This window comes from Carex rostrata, chromosome 32 (genome assembly GCF_964058835.1).
Source record: "Carex rostrata chromosome 32, lpCarRost1.2, whole genome shotgun sequence".
NCBI lineage: Eukaryota > Viridiplantae > Streptophyta > Magnoliopsida > Poales > Cyperaceae > Carex > Carex rostrata.
Window position 1 is genome coordinate 1,468,722 of NC_135949.1, and position 22,038 is coordinate 1,490,759.

At 32.2% G+C, this 22,038-nt stretch overlaps 2 protein-coding genes and 1 long non-coding RNA gene across 4 annotated transcripts in view; 1 reads left to right on the top strand and 2 right to left on the bottom strand.

Moving 5' to 3' along the window:
- The window catches only part of LOC144548187 (uncharacterized), a 35,799-nt gene extending 19,546 nt beyond the window's left edge, over positions 1-16,253 (bottom strand). The window contains exons 1-2 of the long non-coding RNA XR_013509280.1: positions 16,014-16,253; positions 13,021-13,135 (exon numbers count right to left, since the gene is read on the bottom strand). This is a non-coding gene — a long non-coding RNA (uncharacterized LOC144548187). The remainder of the gene's footprint in view (positions 1-13,020; positions 13,136-16,013) is intronic.
- Positions 5,347-12,204, top strand: LOC144548186 (inactive disease susceptibility protein LOV1-like). Of its 2 annotated transcripts, XM_078296890.1 has the most exons (3): positions 5,347-5,416; positions 9,502-10,615; positions 10,729-12,204. In XM_078296890.1, exons 2-3 carry the CDS (start codon positions 9,648-9,650, stop codon positions 11,879-11,881), a joined length of 2,121 nt encoding a protein of 706 aa, XP_078153016.1. In that variant the 5' UTR covers positions 5,347-5,416; positions 9,502-9,647; the 3' UTR covers positions 11,882-12,204. The 2 variants fall into 2 exon arrangements, with proteins under 2 accessions (XP_078153016.1, XP_078153018.1); XM_078296892.1 differs by lacking the exon at positions 5,347-5,416 and having other exon boundaries at positions 9,409-10,615.
- Positions 16,254-20,241: 3,988 nt separating the features above from the next.
- LOC144547774 (aspartic proteinase nepenthesin-1-like) lies at positions 20,242-21,855 on the bottom strand. Its single transcript, XM_078296468.1, has 3 exons — positions 21,418-21,855; positions 20,986-21,272; positions 20,242-20,281 (listed from the first exon to the last, which is right to left on the bottom strand). The coding sequence occupies exons 1-3, from the start codon at positions 21,853-21,855 to the stop codon at positions 20,242-20,244; spliced, it is 765 nt and encodes a 254-aa protein (XP_078152594.1).
- Between the last annotated feature and the right edge of the window lie 183 nt (positions 21,856-22,038).

Here is a 22,038-nt window from a genome sequence, read left to right on the forward strand (position 1 = left end):
CAAAATTTGCAAAAAATTCAAATGCATTTTTATTCAAAAAAACAAGTTAGACGGATTCCGAGATCATGCTTGAAACTTTCACAAAGTTTGTTTTTCTTTGGAGGATGGGATTCGGAACAAATTGGGAAGCATTTCGATTTGCATCAAGATCTGTGCGCACTTGATCTACATAAATCTTGACATGGATCGAACATCTGCAACCCAATCTGAGAAAGCCAATCTAAAAAATAGTCGAGGAATAAATAGTTCGGCTACTTTATTGGGCTTTTTTCTTTTTTTTGGCACCACTCAATGAGAATTTTAAAAATGGAAAATTGCTATCTGAATCATGGGATGGAATGCCATGCAGTGTTTGCTTCTGTGAGGCCATTTATAAGCGTCTCAAATTAAGGTACTTGCATAATTATAAAAATACAACACTAATTAATCAACAAACTATTTAATAATTAAAAATCAATGCATCACACATTAAAGTAAAATCAGCTCAACCCTAATTGTACAATGAAATTGAAGAGTCCGAGGACCATTAAAGTATCCAATCAAATAAATAGGAGTAAGGAGAGCTTCCACCATACAAAAATCATAGTAAAAAGAACTAGACATATTGCATCAACTTGAATTTCTTTGTTTAAATTGCAGGATGTGCTTGGGATTTGAATTAGTGCCATGCCGTCAGAACTGTATGTTTTTGTTTTTTTTTTCCTCTATTAACTTCTTGTAACTGTTGCTTAAGTACTGAAGAAGATATTGCTTTATAATTGATACAATTGATAAATTAAATGATACGAGTTGTGTGTTTAACCTGAGCACTATTTTTCCCAATCCAACATGCATGCTAACAGGTACTCTTCCTTCTTGAAATTGATTTGTATTTATAAAGTACAATGTAACAAACTCCAATGTAAAATTTGCCCATCTCCTCCTCAGAGAATGAAATATTGTCAGTTTGTCACTGTTATTGATACGCCAAACCTTCAAGGTACAAGTGCAATTAAATCTAGTAAAATGAGAGGTTTTATATTTATGTAAGAATTGCAAAGAAAGACGAAAATTATTTAACTCTGGGTAACTTTAAAATTTCATGCCAATGGTGCCCTTCACTCTGGTTGGTTAATATATATATTTTATCTTTAAAGTTTCATTGGCATTTGTCAAAAATTTGATCTACAAATATATTTTTATATAGAGATCATGTTGGAGAGTTGAAATCATTTTCTTGGACTATAAAAATGAAGATATTGATCCATAGTACAGACCATTATGCGCTATGCTAAGTACCTCTTTCTCAAATCTGTCAATATCAGGATATAGCGCGGATATTAAAGCATCAAAGTCGGGATCTGTCTCTTAGAGAATGTTCTTCTGCAACTCTGCAACTACAATTGTTGGAAAGAAAATAATGATGAGAAAAAGGATAAAAACTATTGATACAGTATGTACTGATAGCCATTAATTATTGCTTACCGGCACATTAATTCTAAGGCAAAAGAGATAAAATTAATACCACTGTTGTACTGATGACCATACGTTCACATTATATACTTAGGTCAGAATTGAGAACATTTGGATCAGTAGATAAATGACATTCTGAACAGATTAAGATATATCTAATGAAGAAAACATTTTCATGAATGTTTCTCCTATCTAATTACAAAACCAAGGAATGAGCAATAAAAGGAAAACCAAAATTTCAAAGAAAATCCAAGCTCAGTTTCTGTCTGATATTAGGTGTAATTATGCAAATTAGTCCTTGGTTTTGTTTTATTCGTATTTGTGAAATCATGCAAACTCATGACAGTAAGCTCCCATTGGGAACTTAGTCTTAGACAACCATAGAAGATTATATCAACTTTGTAAGTTCAAACCCAATACTCACATTATGTGAGTTCGCCTATAGAATCAGTTTAGTAGTTCACTAAATATTCTGGTTTCTACTGACCCAATTTTGCTCATTTTGGTAAAGGAATAGAAGAGGAAATTAAATCATCTATATCGATCTCAGCTTATAAATTGATCAACCAAGTCAGATAAAGTTAAACAGTTCAAATATAGTGTCCAATCAAGTCAAATTAGTCAATGTTATATTGATAGCTTCAAAATCATAACCCTTGTCAGAAGCTGTGTATTTGAATAATAAAAGGCATAGCAATTAGATTAGAAAAAAAAAAAAAAACAGATAATGCATTATACTCCTTCAAAAAAAATTAATATGACCAAAAACTCGCTATTTCAAGTAAATAACTCGCAATCAATCTACATACCTAACAGGAACTGCTAGCACTGGCACTATGTGCAAAGGCAAAAGGAGCATACCTCGAAGCCGTGACATTTGCAGAGGACAGGAAAGGAGGGATGCTGATTGGGAAAATTGAATTCTACCTCATCCTGGTACAGAGTTAGAATAGAATGAAGTTATAAACAAAAAGAGAAAGAAGAAAAGGAAACTGATTCTGAAAGAATTTATAGTAATACTAGAATAACTTGCTCTATCAGGAAAAGAGGCTACAGAAATCACCTCATCCTGTCTAGATCAATCGTACCCTTTTTTTGCACGCATAACCCTTAAAATCACTGAAATCAATGGATTACTCATCGGAGGAAGAGGAGAATGGTGGTGGATTCAGCATCATTTTAGGCCACTTGATCTCTCTTAAGAAAAGAAAGAGGCCTGATTCACCTTCTTCGTGATCTTCTTCATCGGTCTCCTCTCCTCAGCCAGTGATGTTGGTTCGGTTGTATTTTTAAAAACAAAAAAAGTTTCAACTGAACCGTACATGAGGATGTTGATAAAAACATGATTGTATCATCGTAATGAAAATAGACGTCCTTTGTTATTCTCTGGAGAGGAATCAATGCAAGCCCCTGAATCACATCAACATTGATCTACTCCTCGATCGGTGGACTATTTTAAATTATAGTGAGACATATATGTCTCCTTGTCCAATGCCTATTTTACATCTAAAATAATTAACTAGAAAATTTACCATTCTAATTGTCTATGGATTGGAATTCTTGACATTTCCATCCTAAATGCAAAAGCATAATTAGAATTTGATAATCCAATGTCTAAAAGTGCTAGGAGAATACATGCAAAGGTCAAGTAAAATTGCTTTCTGCAGTTAAATATGTATCCTCAATTCCTCATGTTGGTTTTTCTTTATTCCTAATCTTAGAGACTATCCAAAGTATATATCTTACTTTACACACACTCTTTGAATATCAGTAGTTTTAGTTTAATTAGAAAATTATTGTACCGGATACATTAGCTGTTTCGAATGATGTAGATAAGCTTATTTATAAATGGCAAATTATTAGGTATTATTTTGAAAACAATGTCAATCAACCTTTTTCTGTTTGGGAGAGATGATCCCTATATATATAGTTTGTACTCTGCTTATTTTGGGAAGTGAACTTGTCATAATTTTGCACTGTGCTTTTTATCACCTTTACAAAGGGCAAAATGTATTATTTGGAACGATGGCAAATCAGATAAGTCTTTTCCAACATCTTACTTTTTCAATAAATTAATTTATGTCTAAATGAAGCATAAAATAAAAGGAGTTAATTAAATTAAGTAATTGCTTAATCCTCCTTAAATTTAAACAGCAACCAATAATGACTATGTTCCATCATATTTTTTTATTTTTTTGAAAAAGATGTCCTATCATATTTTCACATATATATAGTCTTGTTTTTAAACGGACACATTGCAACCAATCATGACCATGCAATTTAATTAGCAATCAATCATGATTCATGACAATTGATCTTATAAGCAGCAAAACAAAGTTAAGATATATCAAATTCTTTGAGATTTCAGGCAGAGAAAGAGAAAGAGAAAAAAGAAAAAGAACAGGTTACCTGTCCTGACTGTAGCCCCATAAGTAATCTTCTGGGTCCTCGAAACTCCCGATGAAAAAAAAAAATCGAGGGATCACAGAAATGTATGATGACGTGCCAGAATCAAATACATAATTTTTTATTTAGAAATTAAAAAAATTAAACCTTTGGAAAAAATAAAAATAAAAAGTTTTTTTCTTTAAAAAATAGAACAAATCGCATCAATGCTGCCACATCAAACTGTGTAATTTCTGCATCAAAACAATTAAAATTTGTTATAATTATTGATATAATTATTAATTAGTAGATGTTATAGATTATAATTGCTTTTGGATCTAGAGTTCTCTTATTTATACTATGAATAATGTACATATTATTTTTGTTAAAATTATATTGTTACATATATTGAAATTTTCATTAATAACTTATACTAATCGGGCTCAATTAGGAGTTGTTTAAGACCACAAGATGCTGAAATTCCAATCTGGATCCGTCTAATTAATTGTTATATAATTATATATGTTGCTCCTCTTATATGTGTAACAATTTCAATTTGGCTCAAATGCTGAGGATCAAGATGTTAGTTATTTCTTTTCGTTATTCATGAAGATAATGACAAAATTGCTACCATGTTTGTATTTACTTCAAAGGCAGCAAATCTGTCACCATCCATGTTTTGCAAAGGACTAGCAAAATTGCTACCAACAAAGGATATATAAGAGAATAAGTGTTTTCCAGCTATTACTATCCTCAATTCCTCATGTGTTGGTTTTTCTTTATTCCTAAACTTAAACCTCAACCAAAGTATCTCATCACTTTGCTGAAAAACTGTGTCAATCTACCCCTATATATATACTTCCTCCCCATTCCCTTTACCCTCTTCTCCTGCCGAGTGCATCAGAAAGAACCTCCTGTCTACAAAGAGCAACAGAACCGGGTAAGTGGCTCCTGCCACCTCTCTCTAGGTTTTTCAAACTATATTCTTAAATCAGATGTAGTACATGCTCAATTTATCGTGACCTAGGCTTGTTAGGTCAGGAAATTTAACCTGTCTTGCACAAGCCATGTATAAGAGAGTTATAGGACACCATATTAGTCTCATACCCTTGAAAATAATGACTTCTTGAAAATCCCATGTATAGTTACGTTAGGCAGCTGCCCATTGATATCTACAAAATCCATTGTCTTCTCAACTTCACCTTTCTTACGCAGCCTATATATATATAAAGATGATGTAAGTCACCATGTTAGGCTCAATCCCGATTTTAGGCTTTATAGTTTTTCTGATCATTTTGCTACAAAATTTGGAATCTAATGCCGAATTTCCTCTCCTTTGCCAGTCTAGTACGAAAGTCGCCACTAGTAATTCTCTGATTTTCAGTTGTGTACTTGAGCCTCTCCCTGTCTTTATCTGCACAAAGGTATATTACTATTTTTTTTAATAACTACTTGACTGATAATACATATGTTATAGTTGTTGTTTATTAATTCAATTGATCTCCATAACAAGAATCTAGGATAAGATTTCTTCTGGCATATCTGCATTTTGTGCCTTTCTCTTTCTACACGTGTCGAGGTATCCTCTAATCTTTTTTTATTTCACAAAATTATATTATGAAATCTGATGTGCAAACTCAATGTATATTCACAAATATAATGTAGGTGTTCAATTTATTATATGTATATATGTATATAAAATATTTTATATAATTACATTTTTTTTTGTTAATCATGATATATAGTATTAATTTTTCAATAGCTTTATAGTTAGACACCAGCACCTCAAATTTTCTTGTGAATTTACTTGAAGCTGATATATTACAAAAAAGAGTTATATTGTATGATATCAACCATGTTTTATTTTTGTTGAATATCTGCTTTGTATTTCCTTTACTTTATTGAATAGTATGCACTAAGATTTCTTTTTACACTTTATCACAATTATCACCGCCCAACAAAGCAGAGTATTGACACACAATGAAATTTTGAATTCAGAGGAAAAAGAAAACAAGACAGAAAAAATGAAGGAATATTGACACACAATGAAAGTTTGTGTTCAAAGGAATTTCTTGGAATAAGTTATTCGGACAATTTGTTTGTAAAAATGACAATAAGTTTTTATAAACACGGAAAAAGTAATGGAGTTACTTTGAGAAGCTATCTCGTAATTTTTGAAAGGTGCTTGTAGATGCAATTGGTTTCTTTTAATAAAAGAGAAAGTTGTAACAACCTAGCGTCTTACCAGCTATGAGTTGTTTTCCAGCAAAGGGCAAGAGAATAATTGCTTTGTAACTATTACACATATACCCTCAATTCCTCATATTAGTCTTTCTTTATTCCTAATCTTAGACCCTATCCAATGTATCTTACTTTGCGTACACTCTTTGAATCTCCATAGTTTAAGTTTAATTAGAAAATTAGTGTATGGGATACATCCCTGTCAATTAACACATTTTCTGTTTGGGAGAAATGATCTCTCTCTCTCTCTCTCTCTCTCTCTCTATATATATATATAGGGATCTAATTACACCCTTTTTTGGTGACACCGAATATAATTACACTCTATATTTTCAAAGATTTCAATATCCAGATAGTCGATTCAATCCGTTTAACTTGGTGGTTATATTAATTAAAATGTGCTTGCAGATCAAATTTTATATTTTTTTGAATTTATTTACTATTTATTAAGCATTTTACAAAATCATTGTTTTCAAACCATTGAATTTTTGTACTCATCTTAATAAATAGTAAGAAAATTTAAAAAATGTAAAATTTTATCTACAAGCACATTTTAATATATCCATCATGTTAAACGGTTTGGATCGACTGTTTGGACTTTGAAAATGTAGAGTGTAATCCGGTGTCATCTTTTTCTAGTGAGTTGGAGATGACTAATTTCACGTAAATGATTATTTTTTTTCTCTTTTGTTCAAATAAATATTTTATATCTAGTAAGTTAGTAGTAGTTTTGCAAAAGAAAAAATGTATTATATGGAACGATGCCATATCAGTAAAAAAAAAATAGAAACGGAAGTATAAATGGCTTGGTAAAGCAATTTTACAAAGAATATTAGGAGCACATAAGGTTGAAGCGTTAGTATATATCATCATGTGGGGAACATACAAAAAGCAAAGTCTTGGTCTTTATTTTTTACTAAACTTTGATACTATTATAGTATCTCACTTTGATGAAGAGTTCACTCTTTAAACTCTTTGAATCTCCATAACTTTGACACAACCCATTTATAAAAGTGCCTTAGGTTATAATGTTAGGTTCAATCAAGATTTTAGGGTTTAGGGTATAACTGATTTTACTAAAAAATTTGGAATCTAATATCAAATTTCCTCTCGTTTGCCTGTTTAGTAAGAAATTAAGTCGCCAACTATAAACCTCTGATTTTAAGAATGTGCTTGAGCCTCTCCTGCATGTATTTATCTACATAGAGGTATATTAGTGTTTTCTTAATAACTACTTGAATAATAATATGTATGCTATCCTTTACTTTAATAACTATCTGCATGTATTTACAAATTCAATTGTTCTTAACTAACTCAGCTATATATCCAAATATGTGACATTAATTTGGTATGCTATCAGACACGGAAAAACTATTTGGTTTGCCATTTTAATTTGGTCTCCAAGTACATTTTAATATAGAGATCAACTTGAACGGTTCGGATCAACATTTCGAACTTTGAAAATTTGAATTTGGACCGGTAGCACTTCGATCGAAGTGCTACCGAAAACATATTAGTCACTCTCTCTCTCTCTCTCTCTCTCTCTATATATATATATATATATATATATATATATATATTAAAACATCAAAATAGACAAGAACATATGAAAGAAATATTAATTGATGATCATGCAACTACTGGAATGCGCACAAAGAATACGTATTTCCTACTAGTAATATACAAGGACAAGAGTATAATTGCTTTCTAGCTGTTACCTATATATCCTCTATCAAAATAGACTCATGTCCGTAATTAGGCTCATGGCCCATCTATAAGGTTTTGTAGGTCATGATGTTAGGCTCAATTTCGATTTTAGGGTTGATGGATTTTCTGATTTTGCTAAAAAAAATTGAATTTAATGCCAAATTTGCTCTCCTTTGCCAGTTTCGTACGAAGATCCTGATTTCTAGTTGGTTACTTGAGTCTCTACTTGCATGTCTTTATCTGCACAGAGGTATATTACTATTTTTTATTTAATAATTACTTGACAAATAATATATATGTTATCTAGTTGTTGTTTATTAATTCAATTGCCTTTAACAATTTGAATCCATGATAAAAAATTTGCTCACATAACTGCATTATGTGCCTTTCGATCTAAAGCTGTCGAGGTATTCCTCTCATCTTTTTTTAGTTCACAAAACTATATTCTAAAATCTAATGGGAATGATCAATTTATATCACATAACTAGTTTAGATGCTTAATTTATTATATGGATATGTATATGTGTATACTGTATAGATGTTTTTTGTTAATCTTGATATGTAGTATTAATTTTTCCATAGCTTCGTAGTTAGACATCAGCACTTTGAATTTTTCTCGTTAATTTTTCCATGTTTATTTTTGCTGATCATCTGCATTGTATTTCCTATATTTTATTGTATACAATACACTATGTTTTCTTTTCTACACTTCATCTCAATTATCACCGTCGAAGCAAAGCGTGGCATTCATGTAGTTTATTCCTAGGCTTAAACACAACCGAAAATATCTCGCAATCCACTCTTTGCAGTCGTCTCAAGATACAATCCTCTTTGAATAACTGTTTTCAATGAAGTACATGAGCTTATTTTTGAATGTCAATTATTGGGTATTAATCTGAAAAATTGTCAATCGACCTTTTTGGTTGTTTAATCACTTGAATGACTCCACAACTAGAAAATATCTATTATGCAGTCAAAATGCTATACTGAAACTAATTTTGGAGTACAAATTGATATATACTTTTAAAATTGCTCTAATAATAATTTTACATGATTTAGATATTATTTGGAGCACAAATTGATATATACTTTTGAAATTGCTCTAATAATAATTTTACTTGATTTAGATATTATTTGGAGCACAAGTGTTAGTTTTGATGATGTCATAATTTTAAATGTGTCCATAATTATACGAAAAATCTTATAGCAATTAATTAAATTGTTTCAAAAGCATTCATGTAGCTTTTGTTTGAATAAAAATTGATAAATTCTTCCGAAATTTTTTATAATAATTATTTTTGTAAGTATTATATAATCTCTATATTTAATTTGATACATTTAATGAGAAAGTAGTGTGCATGAAATACAGTTTTTGTGGAGATATCTCATTTTATCAACTGATCTCATTTTGTGCTTAATACTTCCGTCCGTGGACCATATTCTATGTTTTTGTTCATATATTGAATGATGCATATCATTTTGTTTCTCAAGTTCAATCATTTTATGAATCGTTTGAATTGAGGACTCTAATTGTAAAATCCCTAATTAAAGTATGGTAATAAAGGTAATAATTTTAAATTGTCCTTAACCTTAGTAATTAGTAGGGAAAAATAATTTACGTACTATTACAAAGTTAGCATGATAATTATTAAGGAACAGTAATTAGTACAGTGTATTTATAGTACTTTTTATTTAATGTTTTATTTTGCATTGCAGATTTGCAATTGCTGGGTGGAGCATGCAGTTGAATTAGATTTGAGGGTGTATTCTCCACGATCAAACTGTTTTAATTAACCAAACAAGGCTAGCAAGAGAGAGGGAGGAAATTATTTTTGGTTGATTTTGAGAAAGTAGAAACAGAGATGGATGCCTTACTTGACATGTCTGGCATGCTATCAGACACAAGAAAACTATTTGATTTGCCATCCAACAATCTACGGGGACTTCGGGAATTGATGAAGAGCAGATATTTCAAGGAACTCACGGTGGGCAAACAGCAGGATATAATTATGATTGTGCGAGAAACAGCCCGAAAAGTTGGAAAGTTAATAGGTGAGTTTGTTGGACAAGCTAGAAAGGAGTCCTCCAGCTCCCAGAATGATTTGCCAAAAGAATATAGGGAGAAAATTGAAAATTTAATCAAAGATTTAATGGACAAAGTCAGGGACCAGTTGGGTTCCTCAAAGGGGTTCATGTTAAATTTTGAAAACAGAGAAGAATTTTTAGAAAAGATTGAAAACTGGCTCAACTTGTGGGATACAATAATACAGAATAATAAATTGAAAAACATTGAAAACATGCTTCTTGAGGAAGCGGATATTTCAAATGGCATAACACTGAATAGTGAGGAGAGGGGAGCACTCTTCTATAAGAAGGCTTTTCCAGATCTTTTTAACATGCAGAATGATCATGAAAGGCGCATGTTCTATTACAAGTTAGTAATGGAACTGGGAAGTCTCATAGGTGAGATTTCTGACGCATGTGAACAACAACCTTTGGCTCTTCTCCTTATAGGGGGGCTCCTTTCGTTCAGACCAATGGCCAACAACATTTGGAAGATGGTGAAAAATGTTCTGGACAGCATCACATGGCGTAATAAGAGGATAATTACAACCGATCATATGAGGCAAATTTTTACCTACTGCTATAATGATTTACCTTACTTTCTTCAACCGTGTTTTCTTTATTTTGCATGTTACCCTATTGGTTTCGAGATTCCAGCAACCTCTCTAACTAAGATGTGGATTGCTGAAGAATTTGTAGAAGAAGAGGATAAACAGACGTCTCTAGAGTCAACTGCAAATAAATACCTCGACCAACTTGTTCAAAGGTATTCTCAATATTTCAGGAATTTAAAATTCAGTCTTATAATTAAAATTAGTAATAGGATGGTTGCTATTTCAAACCTATTTGATGTATAATTATTTTCCTTGTTGCGTGTAGGTCGTTGGTTTTTGTCTCCAAGAGATCAATATCTGGCACAATAAAAAGTTGTCGATTGCCTCGTTCTATTCATGAATTTGCCATCCAACAATCACACAGAGAAAAGTTTTTGGTTGTCAATCCAAATCAGAAAGAAATTGAATTCTGGTTCCGTTTAGCAGTCTATCAAGACAATGAGAACCAATACACGGAGGTGAATCATATACGTTCTTTTTTAGCTTTTAATTGCCATAGAATTGTTCTTGGAAGTGCCATGCTCCTCAAAGTGTTGGCACTGAGGAACTCTACAATCCCATTAACAACATTACCGGATATGATTTACCTACGGTATCTGAGCTTGAGGGGTAGTAACATATCTAAGCTTCCTGAAAATATAGGAGACATGGAAAATCTTCAAACGTTGGATGTTAGAGATACAAGCATAGATACCCTACCTGAATCTCTATGGAATATCAAAATACTTTGCCATGTTTATGTGAAACCAAGCCCCCAAATTAAAGGCCCACCCTCTGAAACACATATAGAAAACCTACATACCCTGAAAACAGTTGCAGTTCATGAGTCGTGGCTAAACAAGTTTCCCCACTTCCTAATCCACCTTAGAAAATTTGCACTTTCAAATTGGGACAATCTCGACTCGAAATTTATTTTTAACCTATTGAGTCGCATGGATAATCTAATCTCGATGGCAATTATGGGTAACATTATACCGTCAGAGGCTATTGACATAAGGGCATTTCCAAATCTCGAGACAATGAAATCAGCTAAACTAGAGGGAGAATGGATTTGTAGGAAACTTCTCATAGATAATGTTAAATTTCCACCAAATCTTACAAAGCTCACCCTAACCAAATCCAGTTTGAAGGAAGACCCCATGCCGACGCTAGAGAGGCTACGAGCATTGAAACTTCTGATTTTACAAGATGAAGCATACATGGGGAAGCAAATGGTTTGCTCTGCAGATGGGTTTCCACAGTTGCAATTCTTAAAATTGGAGAAATTAGAGAACTTGGAGAATTGGGAAGTGAAACCGGCGGCTATGTCACAACTTACCACGTTGCGTGTTGTTCAATGCCAAAAACTCATCACCAACCATCCTTATCTAGGCAACCATCCTAATTTAAACCATGTTACTGACAAAGTTATAGATTAAAATGCTGCTTTCAGTCTCTTCCTTTTATTCAGTTTGACTTTTTATTTTTTTTATTTTTTTGTGTATATATGTGAATCCCTTGTTTTTTATTTTTTTATTTTTTATTTTTTGTGTATGTGAGCCCCTTGTTTTTTATGTTCATGTTTCAATGTGTGTTGTGTTTTATGTATTTGTGTGTTAATTATGATGTATATTGGTGTTACATTGAGTAAACCAATGGATTTTGTGTTTCCATTTAAATCAAATGGTATATTTACTCATTTAAAATTTTCTTTTAATTCTAAAATAGTGTCATGATTTACTGGTTAGCGTGACAAAATTTGCAAAAAAATTCAAATGCATTTTTATTCAAAAAACAAGTTGGACGGATTCTGAGATCATCCTTGAAACTTTCACAAAGTTTGTTTTTCTTTGGAGGATGGGATTCGGAACAAATTGGGAAGCATTTCGATTTGCATCAAGATATGTGTACACTTGATCTACGTAAATCTTGACATGGATCGAACATCTGCAACCCAATCTGAGAAATCCAATCTAAGAAATAGTTGGGGAATAAATAGTTCGGCTACTTTATTTGGCTTTTTTCTTCTTCTTTTTTGGCACCACTCAATGAGAATTTTAAAAATGGAAAATTGCAGTCTGAATCATGGGATGGAATGCCATGCAGTGTTTGCTTCTGTGAGGCCATTTATAAGTGTCTCAAATTAAGGTACTTGCATAATTATAAAAATACAACACTAATTAATCAACAAACTATTTTACACCAAAAAAGTTCCAGAAAAGCTATCAATCATCCATGATTTTAAGGCAAAAAAAAATATTAACCATAAATAGAACAAAATGCTAAAAAGCATAGATGGTTTTAAATGCCCTAACGGACCCTGCAATCCCAGTCTTCTTGACCTAACCCCAGTAAATTTCACAAGGGCTTAATACATTTGTTATAAGTTCAAGAGATAATTCCTCCCTTACATAACGTATACATATTCAAGTATGCACTCACATGTATCTCTCAACAATGTGAAGTATATTGAAGTATGATGAAGTACAATAACAATACCAGTAACATTCAAGTATGTAGTCACATGTATCTCTCAACAATGTGAAGTATAATGAAGTATAATAACAATACCAGTAACCCCAAAACTGCATGAAAATGCGCAAGAAGAAGTTGATGTTGCGGGAAACATTATATGCCATGACAAGTGGCAGAGGCTTCACCAGCGTATCCACAGTAAAAACCCATCCCAGGAACTGCTTTCCACAAAACATCACCAGTTAGTGTACCAGTAACCAAATAAAAGCCCACAACAGACCATAAATTAAAATAATAATAATAATAATAATAATAATAAATAAAGGGGGAATTTCATGTACCCCACTAAAAACCTTGAAATTACGTATTTCTCCCTCTGAAATTCATTATATCATATTTACCCTTCTTAAGTCCAAGAACTCACAAATTTACCCAATTTACTGATTTTTCTAATAAAACTCATTTTAAATAAATAAATTACCCATTTTACCCCTTCTCCTTTACTTTTGTGCCATTGATGTGTGTAAAGATTCGTGCCATTGCCTTCGGTTAGATTAAAATTTTGCCGTCAACTAAGGATACCTCCCTCAATCTCCTTCCTTCTATTGAACGAACCAGACTCTCTATCCCTCCCTCCCTCCCTCCCTCCCTCCCACCAGGCCGTATCCTTTTTCAACTAGAGTATTTTGAGCGACCTCAATTCCTCATTTCTAACTTCCATGTCCTCATTAGTTTTTTACTAAGGTTTCATTCCTGATCTAATTTTCATTCAAAATGTTGAAGGTTGAATCAAGGTCATCCATACTTTTGTTGGTAGTAGAGCAGATATCCATATATCTTCTTTAATTTTTCTTTTTATGATCTCAATTGTTGTGATTCTTGCTTCTATTTAAAATTTTTTAAAGCTTGTTATCAGTATCTCTTGTTTTTTATAACATATTTCATTTTGCAGCTTTTTAATTAAAGATTTCCAGTGCAGTTCCTCCGGACAACAACAGATCACATAAACGTGCTGAAAGTACCTTACTATATTTTAGATTTCACAATTTGATCCTAGACAGATTGTGAACCACACCAGAAAGCACGAATATTACTAATACTAACAGTACCGGTGCTATAAAGTGCAACAAATTAAGAACACTGTTTAAACAAGGACAATGCATAAAGAGTGTAACTTTTAGAAAACATTGCGAGATCCAAGCCCGATATCTGTTAAAAAAAGCCACTCATCCCTGAAATTATATCAGAACATAAAGGACACTCCACCGCTGGTATCGATTTTGAAAAGGAGTATGTACGAATCAGACTAAAAGTTTGACAAAAGGACACTACAGAGTGGAATTGTCTCTATTGCATTTAGTTTTCTCACACTGCACCGCTGGTACCAATAATTTCTTATGTGCAATCCCGTACATGAAATTGATGCTCAAATTTACCCTTTCTCCCTTACTTTTGAGCCATTGCTGTGTGTTAAGACCCGTGCCATTGCCTTCAGTTAGATTGAAATTTTGCCGTCAACTAAGGATACCTCCCTCAATCTCCTTCCTTCTATTGAATGAACCAGACTCTCTGTCTGTCTCTCCCTCCCTCCCTCCCTCCCACCCGTTCGCATCCTTTAATTTTCAACTCGAGTATTTCGAGCGACCTCAATTTCTCATTTCTAACTTCCATGTCCTCGTTGGTTTTTTTTACTAAGGTTTCATTCCTGATCTAATTTTCATTCAAAATCTTGAAAGTTGAATCAAGGTCATCCATATTTTTTCTTGGTAGTAGAGCGGATATCTATATATCTTCTTAATTTTTCTTTTTATGATCTTAATTGCTATGATTCTTGCTTCTATTTTTAAAGCTTGTTTATCAGTATCTCTTGTATTTTATAACATATTTCATTTCTCAGCCCAAGCCGAGTCTGAGCATATTTTTTTTCCTTAGCAGTTTTTTTAATTAAAGATATCCAGTGCAGTTCCTCCAGACAACATCAGATCACATAAACATAGAGAAAATACCTTACTATATTTTAGATTTCAAAATTTGATCCTTAGCAGATTGTGAACCGCACCAGAAAGCACGAATAGTAATAAGGAGTGCAACAAATGTTTAAACAAATTAAGAACAATGTTTAAACAAGGACAATGCATAAAGAGTGGAACTTTTAGAAAACATTGTGAGATCCAAGCCCGATATCTGTTAAAAAAGGCCACTCATCCCTGAAACTATATGAGAACATAAGAAAGGACACTGCACCGCTGGTATCGATTTTGAAAAGGAGTATACGGATCAGACTAAAAGTTTGACTAAAGGACACTACAGAGTGGAATTGTCTCTATTGCATTTAGTTTACACTGCACCGCTGGTACCAATAATTCTTATGTGCAATCCCATACATGAAATTGATGCTCAAATATGCTCAAATTAAAGAATTCCATCTTCATAACTTCCTTATCTTTTCTTTCTAGTTCATACCCCTTAATTCAAGATTAGTGTTATATTTTAGTGTTTGGTACTTGGTTTATCCTTAATGAGGGACACAAAAATCCATTTTGTCCTATACCAGTACATTTAATCAGGTTCCAAGAAGTACAAATTGTTACATTAATATCTGTACCGCTATACCTGGAAATAATTTCATCTGGTCCTCTCTCAACCTAGTACACCAAGATGTTGCCAAAAATATTTAAGCAGGTCTATTATTTGAAAAAAAAAAAATCCTCTTATAGTTCTTTTTCAGACTATAACAAATTCAAGAAAAATGACTAAATCTTGTTATGTCAGATAACAGTTTGTGAAAACCACAATTTTAAAATGAGTTCTATTAGAAAAATCAGTAAATAGGGTAAATTTGTGAGTTCTTGTACTTTAGAAGGTAAATATGACATGAAGAATTTTAGAGGGGTAAATACGTAATTTCAAGATCTTTGAGGGGGGTACATGAAATTTCAAAATCTTTGAGGGGTATGTACTGGTACTGAATATGAAAATAGCAGGGCCATGCTCTCCCAATTCCCTCAATTTACCTCCAAATATTAAGGGGGTATTTACACAAATTACAAGTTTCAGAAGGGCAAAGCGGTAAGAAATTGTAATCGATGGTTATACATGCATATTGCTCTAGAAACTGTAGCGAAGTTCAGGGTCGAAAACGGGCTCGTCATCATCAAAATCCGAACCCGATTTCTTTGCGGATTTCTTAGCGGGCACGTGCAAGGTGGGGTCGGATCAGGGTTGCCTGGTGATCTTCATCTTTGCATCCTCCAATATGTCGGTTTATTCATCGTCGACTCCGCGCCATGGGCTGACGACATCAACTCTTTCTTCTTTACCATGACTAGAAAACGCGACAGAGAGAGAGAGACGATCAGAATCCGATCCCTTTAGAAACGCCTTTTGATACAACTAGTCCAAATTCTCTTGGGTAACATAATAATTCCTCTTTAGATCCTGACTGTACGATCAGAATCCGATCCCTTTAATATTCGTGCGGATTCTGATCGTTTAATATTCGCGAGGACGATTCGAATCTAAACAGAAATATTACATTACCTTAGGTGATATGTTAGCAAGAAAAGAGATTTTTATTTAACTTAAAATATTTCAGTTAATGAAACAGGATTATTTTTTATTTATTCAATAAATAAGTGATACTTTTCTATTTTATAAGGAAAAAAAATGTAAACTCGATATTTAAGAATGATAAATGTGAGATTTTTTTGTATTAAAAAGATAAATACGATGTTTCATAATTGTAGAGATACATTAAGTTCAACTCCAACGGCCGCCTTACGCAAAGATAGAAAAGAGAAATTGTAAGAAATATATTTTGAGAGAAATTGTAAGAAATATATTTTGAGAGAAAATGTGTTTTGTTTAGAAAAGAAAATCAGAGAGTTTGTTCCTGAAAGCCATATGAAAATTGATCTACTAATTTTTGAATTGGTCTTATCTACAGCAAGAATATACAAAGATATATTCGTTGCTAAAAAATTATCACAGAAATAATATAGCAATAAATATATACTAACAAAAGATGTATATACTAGTAAAAAAATTAAAAATGCATAGGTTATTTTTCTAAATGAATATGTTATTTTAAATTAATAATAACCGAGAAGTTATTGAATAGGCATTTCCAATCAAAATCCGTACAACTAATAAAGCGACTTCGTGCATCCTACTTCGGACCGGATTGACCCGAATTCCTATCAAACGGCCATGATCCAAATATAGATATTTTGTTGCCTGAGAGGATATGGATTCAATAGATTGGTCACAAACAACTGAACAAGAAATATTTTTAGAACCATAAATAAATAAAAAAAAAAGTAATTTATCAAACCAACTTGATTGTTTTGATTTTTACAAAAACCATAAGAACAGAGATGTCATTTCGGTCTGAAGTGTTTTTTTTTCCGAACTGAATTGTCATTTTGGTCTGAGCCGTTTTCACAAATTTCGAAAAAAAAATGATGTAGCTATTGGAGTAAAACTTATGAAAACATCTTTGACCGAAATGACAATTCAGTATAAAAAAAACACTTCAAACCGAAATAAATTTTTGTAAAAAACAAAGTAATAAGTTAGTTTGAAAAAATATTTATAATTTCTAAAAAAATTTCCACAAACTGAATCCTTTTTCTTCTATTTTTTACAAGAAAATCTCAAAAATTCCACAAAATAAATCTTTTCATCAATCTCATCGCATTTATGATTTATCTCATCTTCGTACCTTTTTCTCCTTTTACTATTATATTTTGTTTTGAAATTTGAATTATCTGTAACTATTCCATTTCGCCTTTATTACCAGTTGAGATACTGATACTGGTTCGCTTTTAGAAATTTGCCCTTCTTAGAAACTAGCATGGTTAAATGCATGTGCCTAGCTTGTTAGCCAAAATTGGAGGTGTTATGTTACTCCTCACGTTGACGAAACTGTAGATGTTTTATCAATTTATAATAATTGTGTAATTAAAATATACATTACAGCGACGTGTGACAATTTTATTTTTATTTTTCATAAAAAAGTAAGATGATGTTAAAATAAAAAAATATATTACTTTATATGATAAAGATAAGATAATTCCATGAAACAAGGCATATTCCTTTAGACAGATAAAAAAGAAAATTTTGTCAGCTGTAAAACACAAGCGATAAACTCAAAAAATTTGTCGCCTAGTATTACTTAAACAAAAAAAATGATAAATTTAGTTAATGCTAAACTCAGTCATCTTCTATTTAAAGTGAACGCAAATTAATGTTTTTCATCCTTCTATGGAATCGAAAAATTAAAATACTTTATCATTTTTGATAATCTTTGTATTGAATTTCTAAAAACAAAAATTTCTAGCACAAGATGTCATATTGCCAATATTTTACGCTGGTAAAATTATGAGGTAAAATTATGAAGTAATTTCTACAAGTCTTCTTGGCATGAGCTTAATTCATTGCAATATCGTTTTAATAAACCAATTCTTGATCATTTAGAACAATGAAATTAAAATATTGAACTTGATATTTTCCAGGTTTTATTAATGTACGATTGTGACAAAAACTTATAACATATTATTATTAATGAAAATTGAGTTTTAAATATATGTATGTAATAAACAGTTACATATATATTTGTATTACAGTTTGATTAGTTATTTTTATCTTTTATTTTTCTTAATTTTTAATGTGATAAATTTTAAGGTATTTTACCAAAATGTTTGGAGAGGAGTAGCTGAGTAGGTATACCCATGTGTGGACTATTTGAATACAATTCATATCGATCGTATGTGATAACTCAAATTTTAAATTATTTTACGAAGAATTCAAACTTTTTTTTAAAAAATTGACACGAATTTTCAAATTATTATGTAAATTTTTAAATAAAATAAATTGACCCAAATTAATCGGACGATATGAATTCTGAACTAACTAAATTAATTATCGGATAATCAAGGGAAATGAAAATGAAGAGACCAAATGCTGTGAATGCAAGATATTTTGGTCTTCTTTATTTTTTTCCTTTCAATATAATTCAAGTTCGAAGCCCTCTGTTATAAATCCACTGGACCAAATGCGGTTATTTAGGACTGAGTAGTGGGTCCCTACATAAATCAAGGGGTTTGTCCAACAGTAAAAGCACTCAGATCCTATCCTCAGAGAACTGTTACAGAATTGGTTTCAGGGAATATGCAACAGAAGATCCGAATTCTTAAAAAGTGTTTGGGGGGAGAGAAGATGACTTAAAACTTAAAAGGGTATATCTGGAAACGAGACATTATCTCTCCCAACACTTTTTAAGAATGCATGACTAAGTTTTAAGTCATTCTTAGTCATGCACAGTGTAACAAAATACAGCCTATGCAGCAGCATATGCATATGCAGTTCTAAATCACATAGAAAATTAATATGCGGTTCCACATATGCGGCCGCATATTTGACCGCATAATTTTGATCGCATACTGCATATGATCTACATATGAACTGAGATGTTATTAATTAATTAATTACTTTATTTAAGTAAAACCGAGATGTTAAATATCAAGGATCTGGTTATATCTCATCCCAAGTCGCTGAAAAAATAAAAATTGATTTATTTTACGGTATTTAGTTTGGTTAAAAAAAATTAAAAATTTGGTTCAGACTGTACATTTTTAGGGGGATTTTTAGAATTACAAACAATAATCTTAAAAATAATTGTTCGTAAAAATAATTGGTCAAGTTAAAAATAACAATTTCATGCCAATTTTCGTATTATATAAAAAAAATCAACACAGGAATTGACTTCATCCGGCTATTGATTTTTCACCGTGTTGATCTTACACTAAAACTAAATATAATTAAATTTGACACATATACATTGTTTTTATATTAAACAAGATTAATTACTCACTTTTATTAATTAAAATTATAAATTAAATTTATTTTAAATTTTTATTTTTTATGATGTATCACTAAAACAACTGATACGTACCACGTCATATATATTTGCATTTTGTTAATTTTTAACTTCTTAGTTCACACTTTTTTTAAGCATTGAAATGCTTTTAACGCTTGCTGAATAACTTGTGTGGGCAAGCACAAATTATGTATGAACCAATTTATATTATAACTTCTTAAATACTCATTTTGAGCGCCACTTAAAACTTGTTATTTATGGTTTATAATAAATTTGACATTTCAATAGATTTGGCATACTAAACAGTTTTAAGTTTGATTATCCTTAATTAGATTTTGGAGAAAACTAAAATACAAATAATTTTAACATAACTTCATTTTAATTAATTATGTTACAACTTGAAATATAGTTAACACAGATCAGTGATCAATTTAAGAAATAATTTTACAGAGAAATATGGGAATAATAAATGCGATTATGATATCTACGATATAATTCGTTTACTAAAATTTATTTCGGGAGTTTATATGCATTATAGCTATTTTAATTTTATAAAACAGGTTTGGTTCTTAATTTTTCACTTCTTCTTTTTAAATTAAACACTACCAAGCATGCATGTCGATCAGATAATGACAAAGCTGTGGTTAATTTGTTTCAAGTATATTCTTTGATTAAATAAATATTTTTCAAGTTTCTCATTATTGGGAAGAGTTACATTGTTTTTGTGTAATATATATTCTCTTATAATTCTTGCTTCGAAATAGAGCTATATTCTGTCTGGGCCTTCCTCTTGTTATTTATTAGATCTAGTTGCTTCTTTGGGCTTTATTGGGCTACTTTACTTGATTAATTGGAGGCCCATAAAGATTAAGACCTTTAAAATTAATTGAAAAAATTCTGTAATTCTTGCTCGGAATTAGACAGTTGTTTTTATTAAAACAAATTTAACTATTCATATTATAACAATATAGCAAAAAATAGATGCAAGAAAAACATACAGTCATGCAGATATGAGAACCAATCTGATGCAAATGTACAAACAGTGTAAACATAGGAGATTTAGCTCCAATTAATTGCATCCAAAATATTATTCCTAAATTAAATTAATCCTAACTTAACCTGCAACAACACTATTATACTCCATGAGTGCAATCCACTGTTCCTAAGCGCAACATGCCGCCTTGGCGCAAATCGAACTCGAATTGTGTATTGACTTGCTGGAACGCACCGAGAACACCCGGAGCAAGACCAGTTTCCTCCTCAAACATTGCAAGACAAAACTGTTTTTCTTGCAAATTCACATAAAACACTTGCTCGTAAAAGAGTGCCATGTCAGTACCAGCAAAATTAAAGGTCATGCTAGGCAGTAAATTCGCTGGGTCGGCATTTTCCGGAAGGTCGAACTTTTCATTAAAAATCCTTCCCTGTCGGCACGATATGGAGCCCTTCAAAGTGATTGATAAGGCCTTCAGGAACTATCGGATAAGCAGTCTTAGGTAGATAACTATAATGTGCCCCTGAATCTATCATGAATCCGCGATACCCGGAGGGATCTCGGTCGAATGTTCCCGGTGGAAGGTACATGCCTGTTTTATCGATACTAATCCCGGTCAAGTTTACGTAATAAAGTTTAAAACCATTAGAATACCTCAATATCGGTGTCTCTTGTATCTTGGTAACAGGAGGCCAAGTGATATCATCACCGAATCGCAAAGTCATGGGGGTTGTGGAACCCGGTTCAACGAGGCAGTAAGAGAACCTTTTGTCGGTGATCGGGTCATTTGATTCTTGGGAAATGAATGACTCCGGTTCAAGGTTCATTCGAAAGATCCCAACAGGCCCACCAAGTGGGTAATCAGTATCGGTTTCGTGAGTGCAACCGAATACAATATTAGGCATGTAATAGTATCCCCCCTGACTGCCAGGAAAAGTAAAGGTCTCTGAAGAAAGAGTTCCCTTTGCAGAGGATGGTTGGCCGTGAGCGCTAGGTAGCTCGGGGAATTCTGGGGATTGAAAAGCTTTGGCTGCTGATGGAAGCATTTTGCGCACAGCTCGCATTGGATCCACGATAAACTGCTTCCAGTGTCTAAGTGAAGATAATAAAACACACTGCCAGCTCCGCTACCAATGCCCGCGGAAATCATGTAGTAGAGATCACTGGAACCCATTCCTGGTCGGATCGTGTCCATACTGTGGAAATTTGCGGAACCAGGATTGTGTAACGAAATGAGATAACCAAGG